Source organism: Panicum virgatum, chromosome 2N (genome assembly GCF_016808335.1).
Source record: "Panicum virgatum strain AP13 chromosome 2N, P.virgatum_v5, whole genome shotgun sequence".
In the NCBI taxonomy this organism is placed as follows: Eukaryota; Viridiplantae; Streptophyta; class Magnoliopsida; order Poales; family Poaceae; genus Panicum; species Panicum virgatum.
In genome coordinates, this window is record NC_053146.1 from 15,831,902 (window position 1) to 15,847,208 (window position 15,307).

The window sequence follows — 15,307 nt, forward strand, 5'->3', positions numbered from 1 at the left end:
GCGGCCTGGCGTCTGCGGTCTCCCGTCGCAGGCAGGGCCGCCGGTTTTTCCTCAGGCGGCGGCGACCCCTTCGCCTTTGCTCCCCTGTGGGGCTGCGGCGGCGTGCCCGGTTCGACGGTGGCGGGGGCGACCCTGCTTGCGCATGGCGAGGCCGCGGTGGCTTGGCCTGCGGTGGCGGCTCTTGGCGGGGCTCCGTCCCGGCGGCGGCTTTTCACGGAGGGAGATGGAGCTTCGGCAGCGGGCTTTGTGGAGCTGTGACAATGGCGTCCCTCGGTTGGGGCGGCCGCAGTGATGGTGCCGGTTTGAGGCGACGAACGCGTGCATTGGGGTGCCGGCACTCCGGGCGAAAGCCCTTGCCAGATTCATTCTAGTGAAATGGCGGCGGCGCCTCGGCACTCCGGGCGAAAGCCCTCGCCAGATTCATTCTGGTGAAATGGCGGCGGCGCCTCCGGGCGTCGCTCTCCCTGTTGTGGGCGTCATTTTGGAGTTTGCAACCCTCCTGCACGAGGTCTCTGGGTGAAAACCCGGTCCAGCTCCTGGACGAGCGACGGCGGCGCCTGTGGGCGTCGTGACCTCCTTGGAGGCGTCGTCTCTAGAGACACTGTTCGGCGACTTGGCCAGCCTGCTGCTCGTGATTTGCTTCGGCCGGTGGTGACAAATTTGTCGGAGGGCGTGCAGAGAAGGGGGTTGCCTACCTCACGCCAAGACGACTGCTCTTCTGTTGGTGGCCGGGGGTCATCACTCGGCTGTTGTTCTCTTGTTTGCAGCGTTCCGCGGCGCCTGGAGCTGCGTGGCAGTCTCTAGTGCGGTGTGGGACATCATTTGAAGGACGGCGCTAGCGGCAACGACAATCAGTGATGACTTGGCCTGCAGCGGATTGCAGCGGGGTGTTCAACACGGCTGAACCCTTCCGGTGCGGTACAACGTCGGAAGACGGCGCAGGCGACATCTTCGGTCTTCTGGCTCGAGGGCGGCGTCTTCGTGCGAGGGGGAAAGCAACGTGTTGATTTCGAACCACGGAGGTGGTCTGGTGGCTTGGTTCAGTTCCCGAGGGGGCGGGGCACCTCTTCTTGCTGCCTCGACGGCAATCCCTGAAACGAGTACGAAGCATGGTGCCGTGTGGCGGGTTGGAGGTCCCCACACACGAGAGAGGCGTGCTGAGTGGCGGGTTGGAGGTCCCTGCGCACGCGAGTGTGGCGTCCAATGGCGGAAGTGGCGAGGCCCCCGCGTGTTGGGTTGCTCCGGACTTGGTGTTTTTCATGCCGTCGGGCGGTCGGTTTGGGTGCAACAGCACTACGGCGTTGGGTCCTGTACGGCAGTGGCCTCCTGGTGTGGTGGTGTCTGCCCCTTCTGCTCCTCTATCAACACTGGAACACTTCAGTTGTTTCGATAGCCGCAAGAGTGCGATGGTATGTGGAAGTTGCGGTTGTGCCTTTTCTCTTCGGTCATCGTTGTGATTAGAGTTTGGCCGTGTTGATGTCCCAATCTAACCGGCCAGTGAGTATAGTTGAGCGGTAACCCGTGTTGACGTCCCAATCCAACAGGGCGAGTTTGTTGTTTTCTTTTCTTTTTGTTTCCTGCCTATGGCTTTCCTGAGTCGTAGTCTTGTATTTTCTGCTATATCAATAGAAACGCACTCGTCGAGTGCCGTTCGTTCAAAAAAAAATTATTTCTATAATTATGAATTTACTCTTTATCCTTGATTTAAAAAATAACTATGACAAAGGAATTGCCATAGATTACTAATCCTTTTAATTTTGGAGGCATTACGGCACAATGAGTCCAATGACAATAGACACATCTAATGCCTCCCCGACACCTCCTCATTGACGCCTCCCAACGCCTTCCCTGGGCCCACAAATCATAGACACATGAAATGCCTCCCAAGTCCCAACGCCTCCCCAAGCATTGTAAAAAAGTTCTTGATGGATACATGGACAATCTTTGTATACAAGCACACTAACGTGCCCTGTAATTCCATAACTTGCAATCCTTGATGCCACTAATTCCCAAGCAATGCATGCATGCCCTTTCATCAATCGAGACCAACACTATGAGCAGTTTATGAGGAAAGCTATAATTTAAGTTGGGAATTTGAACACCTTAAAAGGACGTAGAGTATGTACGATGTAATTCAAATCTGATCAGATATACGTACAGTAGCACGGGACACTATTTGCACTAGGGTTTCATATATATGGTGAATCGGAATGCAACTGAAATTCTTCTATCCAACGCGATTATATGCCCAAATCAGTGTCTGCCTCTTTGTGAATTAGGTGAAATCGAGAAACTCTAAATGGGGGTTGTGGTTGACTTTAAGAACATTCCACCTTTAATGCAACTTTATTGATGGAGGTTGCCTACCAAGGCATGGACGCTAAATGCTTACCTCACAGCAAGTATTATGAATGACGTGGAGCCGGATAAATCTGACGTGGGAGAGAGAAAAATCATGAGAGGAAGAAGCGGACGTTTCGCGAGACGCCGGACAGCAGCGGACGCAACGATCTCCTATTGGCTGCACTGGTCACCCGCTCGCCATTTATTGGCTGCTGGCTATGCGCCACTTGCCGCGGCTGCTGCTACAGCATTAACTATGGGCCATGCCAGCTTCCTTTTCGCCCGCTGCCGCTGCAACCATCAGCTTTGATCTCACCTCCTTGGAAATTACTCCCTCTGTCCCAAATTATTATCGTTTTATCTTTCCTAGCTAGGTGCAAGTTTTTGCTATGCATCTAGGAAAGCTAAAATGACTAATAATTTGGTATGGAGAGAGTACAAAAATATAGAGGTGAGAGTATAACACCCATTTGGAGTTTTCTTTTAAAGCACGCAGTGGGGAATTATGTAAGAACTCATATGGCCACTCATGCCAACCGCTCGCTCAAACGCGGGTGGGCTGCCTAGAAAACTAGGGAAGCGCTAGGGAGCTCACACATGCACCCACACACCCACACCCGAGCTCCACTACCGCTGTGGGAAAACCCCTGCGCGACACACCCACGCTCATTCCACCGAGCGAAGCTACCACCGAGCCATCGGCTCGTTCACTATCCCACTAGGAGTAGCAAACCATATCCATAGGAGTTGCTTTTAAAAGCTAGAGACCTAGAGTGTTTATTGAATCAAGATTTTTGAATCTCTGGCTATCTAATTTTCAATATGAATACAATGATATGATTGTTATAAGACAAAGTTTTTATTATACAAGATTAATAGTAGATCAAAGGTTTTTATGTTTGAATCTTGAATTATGTGCACGCCTTATATCCTGAAAGGCTATCTTGTTGTGTTCGCTTGGCTTGTCAGTCAACCAGCCAGCAGTACTGTTCTCTCATACTAAATCAGCACCAGCCACCAGCTACCAGCCAGTCAGCAGTACTGTTTCTCTCATAACAAATCAACACCAGCCATCAGCCACAGCCAAACGAACACAGCAGCCACAGCCAAACGAACACAGCGAGAGGGAGTATGACTGCTGGGAATGGCAGCCATTATTAAGAATTTAAGATACTTGCGTGCCACTACACTTTCTTAGAGACTATTGGTTGCTCTTAACCAGAGATATAGCCACCAAACATGCCTTCAATTAGCGGCCGCTGAAATCAATGGTGGCTGCGTGGACTCTTCTGAAATTTCCCACACGTCAATGTGAAGCCTTTCACCAATGATTTCAGCGGAGATATGTGCTAGTTAACATAAGCGCCAGATTGGCGATCATCCGCTGCCTTTGGTTGTACGCCACTCTTCTTGGCAGTCCCAACTTGAGGCCGTTGATTGGACTCTAATAACCAACAGCCACATGGAGCAAGTTAAGCTAAGTCTCACCATGAACTAGCTAGCCCTGCAAGCAATGCCTTTGGTGGCTCTGAAGCAGAGTTACATACGTGATTATTTCTAGGCTGGAAAATTCAAAGCTCTCTAGCCATGTCTGGATGATGACTAAAACAAGCAGTTCGTTGAAGATTAGCTTCAATTCATATTCCTGGTGCAACTCATTCCAAATAAGTGTCCTTCTATACTGTCTCATCTAAAATCACATACTCAACGGCTCCAAATGAGATTGGGATTCTAGAGGTGTGGTATATATTTCAGAGTAAGAAAGTTTCTTTGGAAATTAATTATTATTGTGCAGATGTATCTGCACATTATATTTATAGTTGTGATATGTCATACACATAAATAAAAAATCATGGACACGAAGCATATTTGCCAGGAGAGGTCTCTATTTATATGAAGTTGGACCACAAACAGTGCAATAATATCCTCATAATGGCATCCCTGACAGAACCATGGTGGACGAAATAACCAGCTTTGTCTGTTTCATTGAGGTTGAGAAAAAGCTAGATCCATCCCGGCCGGGTTGCTCACCTTCATTCATTCATACGTTGTGAGTTTGTGAGTTTTCACATGCTTTAAAGTAAGTTCATCAGAAGGAAAAAAACTTACAATAGTTCAATGCTACTAACACCTGCTTTCAGTGCACCAAAGTTTCAAATTATTGACATGGGTCCTTTAACTGTACACTATATGGTAACGTGACATTGCTAATCACTACACAAATAAACAACCACCATACATGCAAATATGTACAATCAACATCATAATTCAATGAGATTAATAACAAGTATGGCATACTGTGATTATTCTGGAAAAGGGACATCTTGATCTCATGGTCTCGTACTATAGGAAGTTAGAACCCTGCATTGTCCCGTACGTGTATGGTTAATCTGTGACCAGCCAACAATCCCAAAACACCTGCTCGTAGAGACGTGCGGTTGTCCTGCACGCTCAGTGAGAAGGAGGCAAGGATGTCTCATGCCTGCTCATGTAGAGCATGATGAACGACGTTGCTGGCTTGAACTCGAAGATCAGGACAAACCCCACGATCATTGAAGGAGGTGCTTTTTTGAAAGATCCATGGACAAAACTGTGGAAAAGCATCGCAAAGTTCCATGAGGTTCCACACTCCTCTCTTCTTGATGCCACTCATTCTCATGCAGCGTGTGCATGCTCTCTCATCAATCTAACCCAACGCCGCGTAAGCTCATGATGTGAGGAAGACCTGCAGTACCTGCAAGTTGGGAATTTGTTGTAGGCATCTACCAATGCAGTGGCCCAAATCAGTGCCAGCGCCTCTTTGTGAATAAGGTGACATATATATTATCGAGAAACCAATGATGGGGTTGTTGTTGGCTTTAAGAACACTTCACCGCTGATGATTCGAAGTGAAGGCATCCCTAAATGCATATCTATCCTCGTAAGTAGGCTTAATATAATTTGCAAAATTAGGGAGGGGGTGAGGGCAAACATCCACTGCCTTTATTGAAGACAAATCACCACAACGAGTTGTTCACTGGTTTATTTTATGAAAAAAAACCAAACAATTGTGTAGCTAGCCGTATATATACACACTGGAGTTTCCTTTAAAACCTAAACATTTGTGCACGCATGGAGACGGGAGTCTCTGATTGAATGGAATGGTCAATTGGATTATTAGATAACATTTTCAGGAAGCTATTTTAGTGCAGCTAAAATTTACGATTTTCTCAAATACCAAATGGTAGTTCTCTTAAAATCCAAATTGGAAGTCCTTGTTTCTAATAATGTCAATTCTTGCGTACATAATTTCCAAAGGAACATACACTGCACAATAAGAAACAACTCTAGCTAGGAATTTGAAACAACTGACACTCAAAATCAACTGTTAAGATTCAATTATACTCAAAATTAAGTTCAACACATCCATGTGAAGCCGTTCACCAATGCATGTACTAGTTTACACATGTTGACAAGCAACAGGCTAGGCAACATCCGGTGCCTTTAGATCTTGGACGCCACTGATCTACTATGCTCGCTCCATGGTTTAATTTGCACCATAACTGTTGTACAACAGGGGTGTTTTTGGTTGCATGCTCCACTTGGTGCATGCATGGATGATCTTCCAGTGGTTCAACTAATTTGCTTGACCATATGGTTCATCATTCTCAGTAAAAAAATTATATATATCAAGTGGGATGGCTTCATGCTGGATGAGTTTGATATGATTCACTCAACCAAACAAAAGGATCACCATCTTACTTGAACCATTCCATTCACGAACCAAATGGTACATTTAACTAAACGCACCCTTACTTTCTTCCTGACATGCTTTGAGGCCACTCAATTCCAAGTAATGCATATGTCCTTTCATCAATCCAGCCTTGCACCACACACAGCCCATGAGGAAGACATGCAGTGCCTTATAGGTATCATAATGTGGTAAATTAACTACACATTATCATCTTTAAATTATTATTGGCCAAATTTCTGCTTGTGGATACTCAAAATCTCACGGCGCTGCATTCCCCAAAAATACGACAAATGAACCATACCAAATCACACGTGCATGCCATATGTACCTTTTGCCATAATCAAGAAGCTAATGAAGTGCCAGAAGTGAAAACAGGAGCAGGTGGTCGGTATGATCGAGACTATCAGGTGAGTAGGAAAAATGTGTGTGGGGACTAATAATGGATATTGGTTTTGTTAGAGAACATAAAACTTCTCTTATTTGGCAAGTTACACTAGCATGCAGAAGTTACAACGACACACCATGGCTCTAGAATAATCTGTGATGTAAATATTCTGACTGACGCTCAGCAACTAACCACATTCAGCAAGTTAAGCTAAGTCACTTTGGATTAGCTAGCCCCCAAGCAATGTATCTGGTGGCTCTAGCTAAAGCGGAGTCCTTGAAACTTCAGGCTTTGGTTTATTTTAGCTAGCCTTTTGGTTAGATAACTGACTACCTTCTTGCCCACTGATCTCCTTATTTCTTGGCTTTCTACTCTTAGTCCTTGAAACTTCAGGCTTTGGTTTATTTTAGACCTTGTCCTTCGACCACGCCTGACAAATTTTAGTCCGTCTGCTCGGACGACTCCGCATTGTACAAGAGCTCTAGCTCCACATACCTATCTCATCTTCTCTTACTCTTTGCTTTCCCAGCCAAATCTGACTCCACGCAAATGGAATCAACGCCTAAGTACAAATCTTCAGGTTTTGTTGTAGAGTAAATTCTCTCAGTGCGATCAAAATTTTGATGTCTTCGTTCAGTGCCATATAAATTTTCGAGTTCCCCTCAATGCCATTGAATCTATGAACTTTCCCCCCAATGCCACATCCGTTAGTGATGCGTTAAAATTTAACGGAGCACAGCAATCCGAAGCATTAGCACCATGGGAAATGACGTTAGTACCCTAACTAAAATCCTTTCCCTTAAACCTTATCCTTTCCCAGGGGAGACTCATCAAATCCTATCCTTTCCTTCCTCTCCCTGGGCCTGCTCCAACGTCAAGCTCTCCCAGCAGCCCTCCCACGCACCTGCACTCGGCAGCAGCGGACACTTGGCCACTACTACTAAAAAAACACGTCAAAGGTCCACCTCAAAAGTACTGGTATAAAAATAAACCAGTACTTATGCTAGTAAAGGTACTGTTTCATCTTCATACTGGTACTTTTGGAGTGGATGGAACCTATGGATGAGCCTTAGGTACCGGTTAGTAACACCAACTGGTACCTAAGACTCTCCATAAGTACCGGGTGATAACTTTTACATTAGTAGGGTGGTACCACCAACCGATACCTATGGATGAGGCTTACCGGTTGGTGTTTCTAACCGGTACCTTAAACTCATCCATGGGTTACTTCAAAAGGAAAAATATCTATCTTTCCATTAGAAATGATGTGTAGGTGAGATGGTAAGAAAGATACACGCAAGACAAGAGCCTAAGTCCGAATCCTGGCCAACCATTTTTGACAAAAATACTAGCCTTAGGTACCGGTTCCTTTACCCGGTGCTCATGACCGAGACTTTTAGTCTCGGTTTCTGAGTACCGGTTTACTTTTAGTCTCGGTTTTTGGGTACCGATTTTAGAACCGATGCCTAAAGCTGTCAATCGGTACCAAAAGCCCATTTTTATAGTAGTGGGTGCTGCCCCTCTTGCAACGCTACCTCTCCCTCGAGCCGGGCGTGCGCCGCATCCCATTCGGCCTCCCCCAAGTCTCGGTTTCTGAGTACTGGTTTTAAAACCGATGCCTAAAGCTCTTGACAACCGGTATCACCTTAGGTACTGGATCTTTTGCCTGGTGCTCATAACCGAGACTCGGTTTCCGAGTACCGGTTTTAGAAACGGTGCCTAAAGCTCTTGTCAACTGGTACCAAAAGTCTTTTTTCTAGTAGTGGACGCAGCCCCTCCCGCGGCGCTGCCTCTCCCTCGAGTCGGGCGTGCGGCGCAGCCCATTTGGCATCCCCCGAGACAGGCATATGCGCGGCACCTAGAGGTGGTAAAGGGCTATGGCCCTAATGCACTTTTCACAATCCTAACTTGGCTCTTAATTTTGTTATTTCAAAATTGCATAAAATTAAAGCTCGATCTTTTTAGAATCCATCTTTTAGATTATCCAACAAAAAATTAAAGCCCTTTACAACCTCTAGCGGCACCCCCTCCGGCGGTGCGGCACGGCCCCCCGCGGGCCCGTGGCACAGCCCCGCGTGTGCGCGATACAGCGGGGACCCCGAGCGGGCGACGACGACGACGGTGCAGTGTCGAGCGGGCGCCGTGCCAAGCGGTTCGTGTTCATGGCTCCAATCCTTCACCAGGAAGCTGCTGCCCTTGCCTTGATCAACTGTTGAAATTATCCAGTAATAAGTACCGGCAGGAAGCGGCGAATATCACCGGCAGCTCACTCGACTCAAACCGATGATGCCATGACGACAAGTAAAAGCTGATGTTGAAATGCCTTACCGAACTGGTCCAGATTGTAGGAGTCTGGCGTACGTCGAACCCGTTGGAGAAATCCACCCTCCCGTTTATGATTATGTAATGATGATTTAATTGTTTATGTTTCATATTAATACGTGAGCCTATTAAAAATATGTGACTTTTTTTTATCTCTATCTAACCTGGAATAGCATGAGGGAAAAGAGTCTAAATTATACTCAGGGCAAATGGGTCTTTTCCATGGCCATTTAACTGCTTCTTGGCGGATGCATCAAAATTTTGATGGCACAGAGGGGAAATTAAAATTTTCTGGGAAATTAAAATTTTCTATGGCATTCGGGAAAGGCATCAAAATTTTGATGGCACTGAAGGATTTTTACTCTTTATTTGTTGTATTAACGATTAACAAATATCATGCACTTAGTTGATCAATAATGAGCCACAAAAGGCCCAGTTCAGGTTTCAGAATCCAGATCTAATAGTAGGAACGATGGACACATCAAAGGCTTGCCTTTTTAATTCTTGTTTTGGACTAGTCCTTGTTCTGTTTTTTTACATGCAAATAGATATGTTTCCTACATAGGAGTAGGCACGCGTGCAGTACTTATCCATGGAATTGTGAACATGCAAGGTCCTATTTGAACCGGCAGAAACAATTATTTCCAACCAATTCAGATCTCTTTTGATCCTGGTCGCCCAACGTCCTCCACCAGACCACCACAACCACCGATATAGCCCGCCAATGTCGTCATCGATCGCCAAGCTCCTGCCGCCGCTGGCCCGCAGCAGCGGCCGACACCTCCTCAGCGGCACGGTGACCACGGCGCGGATGGCGACCGGCACGCACCTGCACCAGATCGATGGTTACTCGCTCGTCGAGGGGTCCCTCGTCGCCGGCGAGTCCGTGAGCTCCAGCCCGTTCCTCGTCGGCGGCCGCTGGTGGCAACTCCTCTACTACCCCAACGGCATGGACTCCGGCCACCGCGGCTTCGTCTCCGCCGAGCTCTTGCTCGCCTGGGGGGAGGATGAGAAGGCCACGGCGTCGTACCGGGTCAGCATCCTTGACCACGCCGGCCTCCCGGCGCACAGCGGCGCCATGGGCCCGCGCCGCTTCTGGGGCAGGTACGGCCCCCGTCGTCGTCGTGGGGTAAGCCGCCGGCTGAGACGGAGGAGCTCCTGGGGAAGACCGCCATCGAGCGGCAGGTCGCGACGGAGCTCAGCAGGTCGGCGCCGCTGCTCATCACACTATATAGAATGTTTTTTTCCGGACCATTTATCCCGGCAGCCTTTGGATTCGGAATAATAGGTGGCTTTTGCCCCGGAGCCAACGACTAGCCGGGCCAGCGGGGGACATGGGTCTTTTGTCCCGGTTGGAGGCACCAATCGGGACAAAATAGTGGCCTTTTGTCCCGGTTGGAGCCACCAACCGGGACAAAAAAAACCTTGGCCCCCTTATACTCTTCCATCTCTCCCGCCCGAGTCATTCAGCTCACTTGTTTCTTGCTGTTTTTGACTCGGGAGAGAGGAGTTCTTGCTTATTTCTACACCACATTTTATGAAGATATTTGATTCCTCGTCCATCCATCGGCGCTAAAGGTTTGGGGCTTGCTTTTCTCTTCTTCTTTGGCTTGTATAGCTCATTTCATGCTTTAGAAATAGAGAAAATATGTAGCTAGCTCATTTCTTGGACATTTAGCTAGATTGCATATGTAGGTGTGATTTTCTTTTAGATTTAGATGAGTATGTGGATAGTAGAAATTTTTAGAATGAGTGTAGACACTTCATGTGATGTACTTGTATATATGACCATATTGTGGATAGTTGATTTTTGTATTCATGAATAAATTAATGAAATGAGTATATTAGAATTTTTTGTATTATGAATAGATTATTTGGACACTCTAGTGATGTATTTATTCAGGCTCACATTGAAACCATCTAGAAGCTAAAAAAATCTTTATTTCGAAACAAGTATACGTCGTTAATCTTCATCCAACGGTGATGACACTACCTTTCGGGGGATACACGATGTGCTATAAGGACGTCGCGAATCGGTTGGTCGCATCACCAGCACTTCCGATTGATAAGAAGACAGCATTTGACGCAGTCAGCATTACCGTTGTTGTACTGAGAGCATGAAAGGATCGGGTGCTCTAGCCTAAGAGGTGGAGGGGGTGAATTAGGATCTAATAAAAACTTAGACCTATGGCTCCAACTAGTTTGCACAAAACTTAAACTAAAACAAGCTATCTAGATGTGCAACTAGATTGTTCTAGTGTGAAACCTCTATCCCAAAAGAGTTATGCACCATATAGCCTTTCCTAATAAGAAACTACTCTATGAAAGTAAAAGCACAAAGGTAGCAAGTAATAAATGCGGAATCTTAAAGAACGGGATAAGAGATAGCAAACTCTTGATGCGGGTGTTTATCTCGTGTTCGGTTAGCCACAAAGGCACACCTACATCCACGTTGTTGTAGCACTCACTAAGAGTATTGCTACTCGGCTACCAAGTCTCTTCCGTGAATACAATCACGATCACCTTGACCCCGTGTTCCACTAAGGAGCTTCTCCACAAAGGATGGGGGTCTCCACGTCCCCCGCACAAAGATGTCGTCGCTGCTCCACACCAAGTCGGAGGGTCGATGACGTTGCCGGCGAGCTTCACGCTCTAAGGTGCCGGCACACCAAGCTCTTGTTTTGGTTCACTAGAGAACCACAGCACAAAGGCTCAAGGCCTTGCAATCACACTCACTAAGAGCTAACCTTTACACAACACTCTCAAAGTGTGCTAAGGGCTAAGAATATGATCTTGATGCTTTTGTATGGCTTGGAGATGTTCTTAGGTGTGTGTGGGATGTCCAGCAACTCTAGCAATCTTCAAATGGCCGGGGTGAGGCGTATATATAGGCCACCAAGTCTTGTAGCCGTTGCTCCAACGGTCAGCTGAAATTCTGCGTATCACCGGAAGAACCCATGCCTTTGGCTGAGTTAGCGTCGGTTCTTCCGATCACTCATAACCCGAAGTAGCCGTTGAACTCCTGACAGCTGACGCAGTGATCACCGGTTGAACCGATGCTTTGTTCCGATGCATCACCGGTTCATCCGGTGTGTTGACAACCAAAATTGGCATTCGACAATACCGACCGGTCTGACCGGTACGCTCTAGCGGTCTGACCGGTCAGACGCTATAGTCCGTCCGGCAGCAGCCGACCGGTCTGACCGGTAGGGTCGACCGGTCTGACCGGTCCAAGTGGAATCCGAGTACAACTAGAGATTTTAATAGATTTAGATCTTGTAATCGGATTTCTTGCGGGATAAGTCCACCCCACCCTATAAATATAAAAGGTCACGGCCGATTAGGGAATCCAATCGATCAAATCAATACAACTTTTATCTTTTTACTTTTCTCTTGCCCTAGCTTTTCCAATCTACTATTTGCTGTTCCTCCGTCGTCTCTACGTCGATTGAGGGCGTTCTAGGTGGCCTGCCGATCCTAGAACAACCCTACGTGCGCCTGCCCCGACAGGTCCTTCCCGGGCGACGTTCGTTGGTCTCACCGCCGGCCTGCTCGGCGACAACCGATCTGACCGGTATACCCGACCGGTCTGACCGGTCTGAGCATCGGCGCTGCATTGTGCCGTCGCTCGCTACGCGTTCAAGCGTTTTCGTGTGTTGGCCCTAGTTCTGCGCCAACATATTTTTGGCGACTCCGCTGGGGAAAAGAATCAATCGGCTGCCATGGCCGGTAAAATTCCTAAACCTAGTGATGTTGATGCCGCCAACATCCAAAGGCCGACTGTTCAGCAACTTTCGGCCGAACAACAGAAGGCTCTTGATGACATCCAGAAGAAGATCAGAGAGGAGAAGGAGAAGGAGATCCAGAAGCTGGAGGAAGAAGCCATGAAGCAGTACATCTCACACTTCTCCATCGACCGACAAGGGAAGGTCACGACGGATGCCGGCTTCGATGCTTCACAGTTTGAGGTAAAATTCGATGAGAGCGAACAGCCCGTTCTTAATTCTGAAATAGCTAATGCTATAGATGATGCTGTTTCTTCTCATGTGAATAATAAGTTGGAATTTATTGGTCAAAATATGCATGATATGTTTGATGATCGCTTTAGCCGAATTGAAATACATCTTGGTATGAAGTCTGTCGGTAATAATACATCTACATCTAATACCGATAAGGCAATTCGTGGTTCGGCAATTCCAACTAATAATGCTGTTGTGACTAATTCGGCTAATCAGCAAAGCCGAATTAATTATAATGCATCACCTCATGCCAATGTGCCATATGGGGCAGCAAGTTCGTTGCGACATTCCACACCGCCGAACTTTGCTCAACTTGGTAGTACACCGATCACAAATCGGCTTAACGCCGATGATGTTGGATCAGGTAGTATCAAAGAGGAGGTGATTAAGATATTTCGGCAAACTTTTGGTATAGATCCTAAAGCCAAATGCCGATCTTATCAAAGGCCATACCCTGAGAATTATGATTATGTTGCATATCCTCAAGGGTTTAAAATTTCTGAATTTGTTAAATTCACTGGTGATGATAGTAGAACTACATTGGAACATATAGGTCAATTTATTATACAATGTGGTGAAGCTAGCACTAATGATATTTACAAATTGAAGTTATTTCCTTTATCTCTATCGGGTGCTGCATTTACATGGTTTATTTCATTGCCACCAAATTCAGTTTTCACTTTTGCTGATTTAGAACAGAAGTTTCATGATTATTTCTTTAGTGGTGAAACTGAATTGAAATTGTCACATCTCACATCGGTTAAGCAAAAGATACATGAAGGTGTTTCTGAGTATATTAGAAGATTTAGAGATACTAAAAACTGATGTTATAGTTTGACAATTTCTGATAGAGATTTAGCTGATCTAGCTTTTGCTGGTTTACTTGATTTTCATAAAGCAAAACTAGAGGGGCAAGAATTTCTAGATGTTAGTCAAGTCTTACAAAAAGCTCTGGCTAATGAAAGCCGAGCTAAAGAAGCTAGAGATTCTCAAAAGTCCAATGAAAAACCTAACCGTCCTATTTATGTGCTCGGGTGTGATTCCAATTATTCGGATGATGAAGGTAAAGATGTTTATACCGCTGAATTTGTTTGGTCCTCTAATGATAAACCTTGCGCTTGCGGTTCTCTTAAGCCGATTCCTAAAGATCGGCAAGAAAGATTTACTTTTGATGTATCCAAATGTGAGAGGATATTTGATGAATTAAATAAGAATGGTTACATCAAGATGTCGCATGTCATACCGCCGCTTGAAGAATTAAAGCGGCGAGCTTATTGCAAATTTCATAATACTTTCTCTCATGCGACTAATGATTGTAATGTGCTTCGGAGACAGATTCAATCGGTTGTTAATGAAGGCCGAATAATTGTTCCACAAATGAAGGTGGATCAAAATCCTTTCCCTGCACATATACATGTGCTTGAATTGAGTAATCCTAAAGTGTTAATTTGGCCAAATCAAGCCGAATCAACAAAAGGGAAAAATATAATCATTGGTGAAGAAAGGTCTGAGCCTTCGAAATCTTATCAGGAAGCTCCAGCAAAGAAGGTCCCTGAAGATTCATTGAAGAATTCAACGCTCGGGGGGCAAGAACAGAAGAAGGGCGCCAGGTCTGCTCAGACCGGTCTGACCGGTCTGGAGACCGGTCTGACCGGTCGATCTGGAATTTTTGGAAAGAATTCCAGAAACAAGAAAGAAAAAGAAAGGCCGAGTTTTAAAGAACTCTTGGCCAAATATGAGAAGAAAGGAGTCGTCCAGAGGCAGAGGGAACGGCCGGACAAAGTCAAGGATACAAATCCGTCATCGTCTCAAGAGCAATCGAGTTTGAGCCAAGGTAATTCATTTAATGGACCGATTGCTCCATGATATTGCTGGTATCCTTGTTATATGCCTTTGGATTACAGTAGGATGCACATACAGTCATATTATATTCATTATCCTCCTATATATCCGAGCTTTGCTTCACAAAGACCGATTAGCGATAATCTGGTTAAAAAAAACATTGATTGCAGCAAGGAGTGTGAGAAGAACATAAAACAAGATTCAAAATATCTACAGCCGAAGTGGTGTCCTTCAGGTTTGTCTCACACCCAAAAGAGGAGGCTGCAAAGGATGCACAAGAAAGAGTCCATGGAACAGCAAGCAGAGGTTATACCAACAAGGTCGGCGACCATGAAGCAGGTATGGAAGCCCAAGCAAGTTGTTTCATCATCAACTTGAGGAAGAAGCAAGATACGGCCGATAAATCGTTATCGCCCTTAGACAATTTTGGTTCAGAATAGTGTTCTTTGGCACGCAAGCTTTGCCAAAGAACAGGGGGGCATATGTTGACAACCAAAATTGGCATTCGACAATACCGACCGGTCAGACGCTGTAGTCCGTCCTGCAGCAGCCGACCGGTCTGACCGGTAGGGTCGACCGGTCTGAGCGGTCCAAGTTGAATCCGAGTACAACTAGGGATTTTAATAGATTTAGATCTTGTAATAGGATTTCTTGCAGGATAAG

The 15,307-nt window shown here is 46.2% G+C and overlaps 1 protein-coding gene across 1 annotated transcript; it reads left to right on the top strand.

Moving 5' to 3' along the window:
• Positions 1–12,457: 12,457 nt before the first annotated feature.
• LOC120658741 lies at positions 12,458–14,670 on the top strand. Its single transcript, XM_039936955.1, has 2 exons — positions 12,458–12,751; positions 14,333–14,670. Exons 1-2 carry the CDS (start codon positions 12,506–12,508, stop codon positions 14,666–14,668), a joined length of 582 nt encoding a protein of 193 aa, XP_039792889.1. The 5' UTR covers positions 12,458–12,505; the 3' UTR covers positions 14,669–14,670.
• The last annotated feature ends 637 nt before the right edge of the window (positions 14,671–15,307 follow it).

Coding starts and splice junctions, on each gene's coding strand:
- LOC120658741 (XM_039936955.1), top strand. CDS start 12,506: ATGGCCGGTAAAATTCCTAAACCTAGTGATGTTGATGCCGCCAACATC. Junction 12,752..14,332: donor TCGATGCTTCACAGTTTGAG/GTAAAATTCGAT, acceptor AAATCTTATCAG/GAAGCTCCAGCAAAGAAGGT.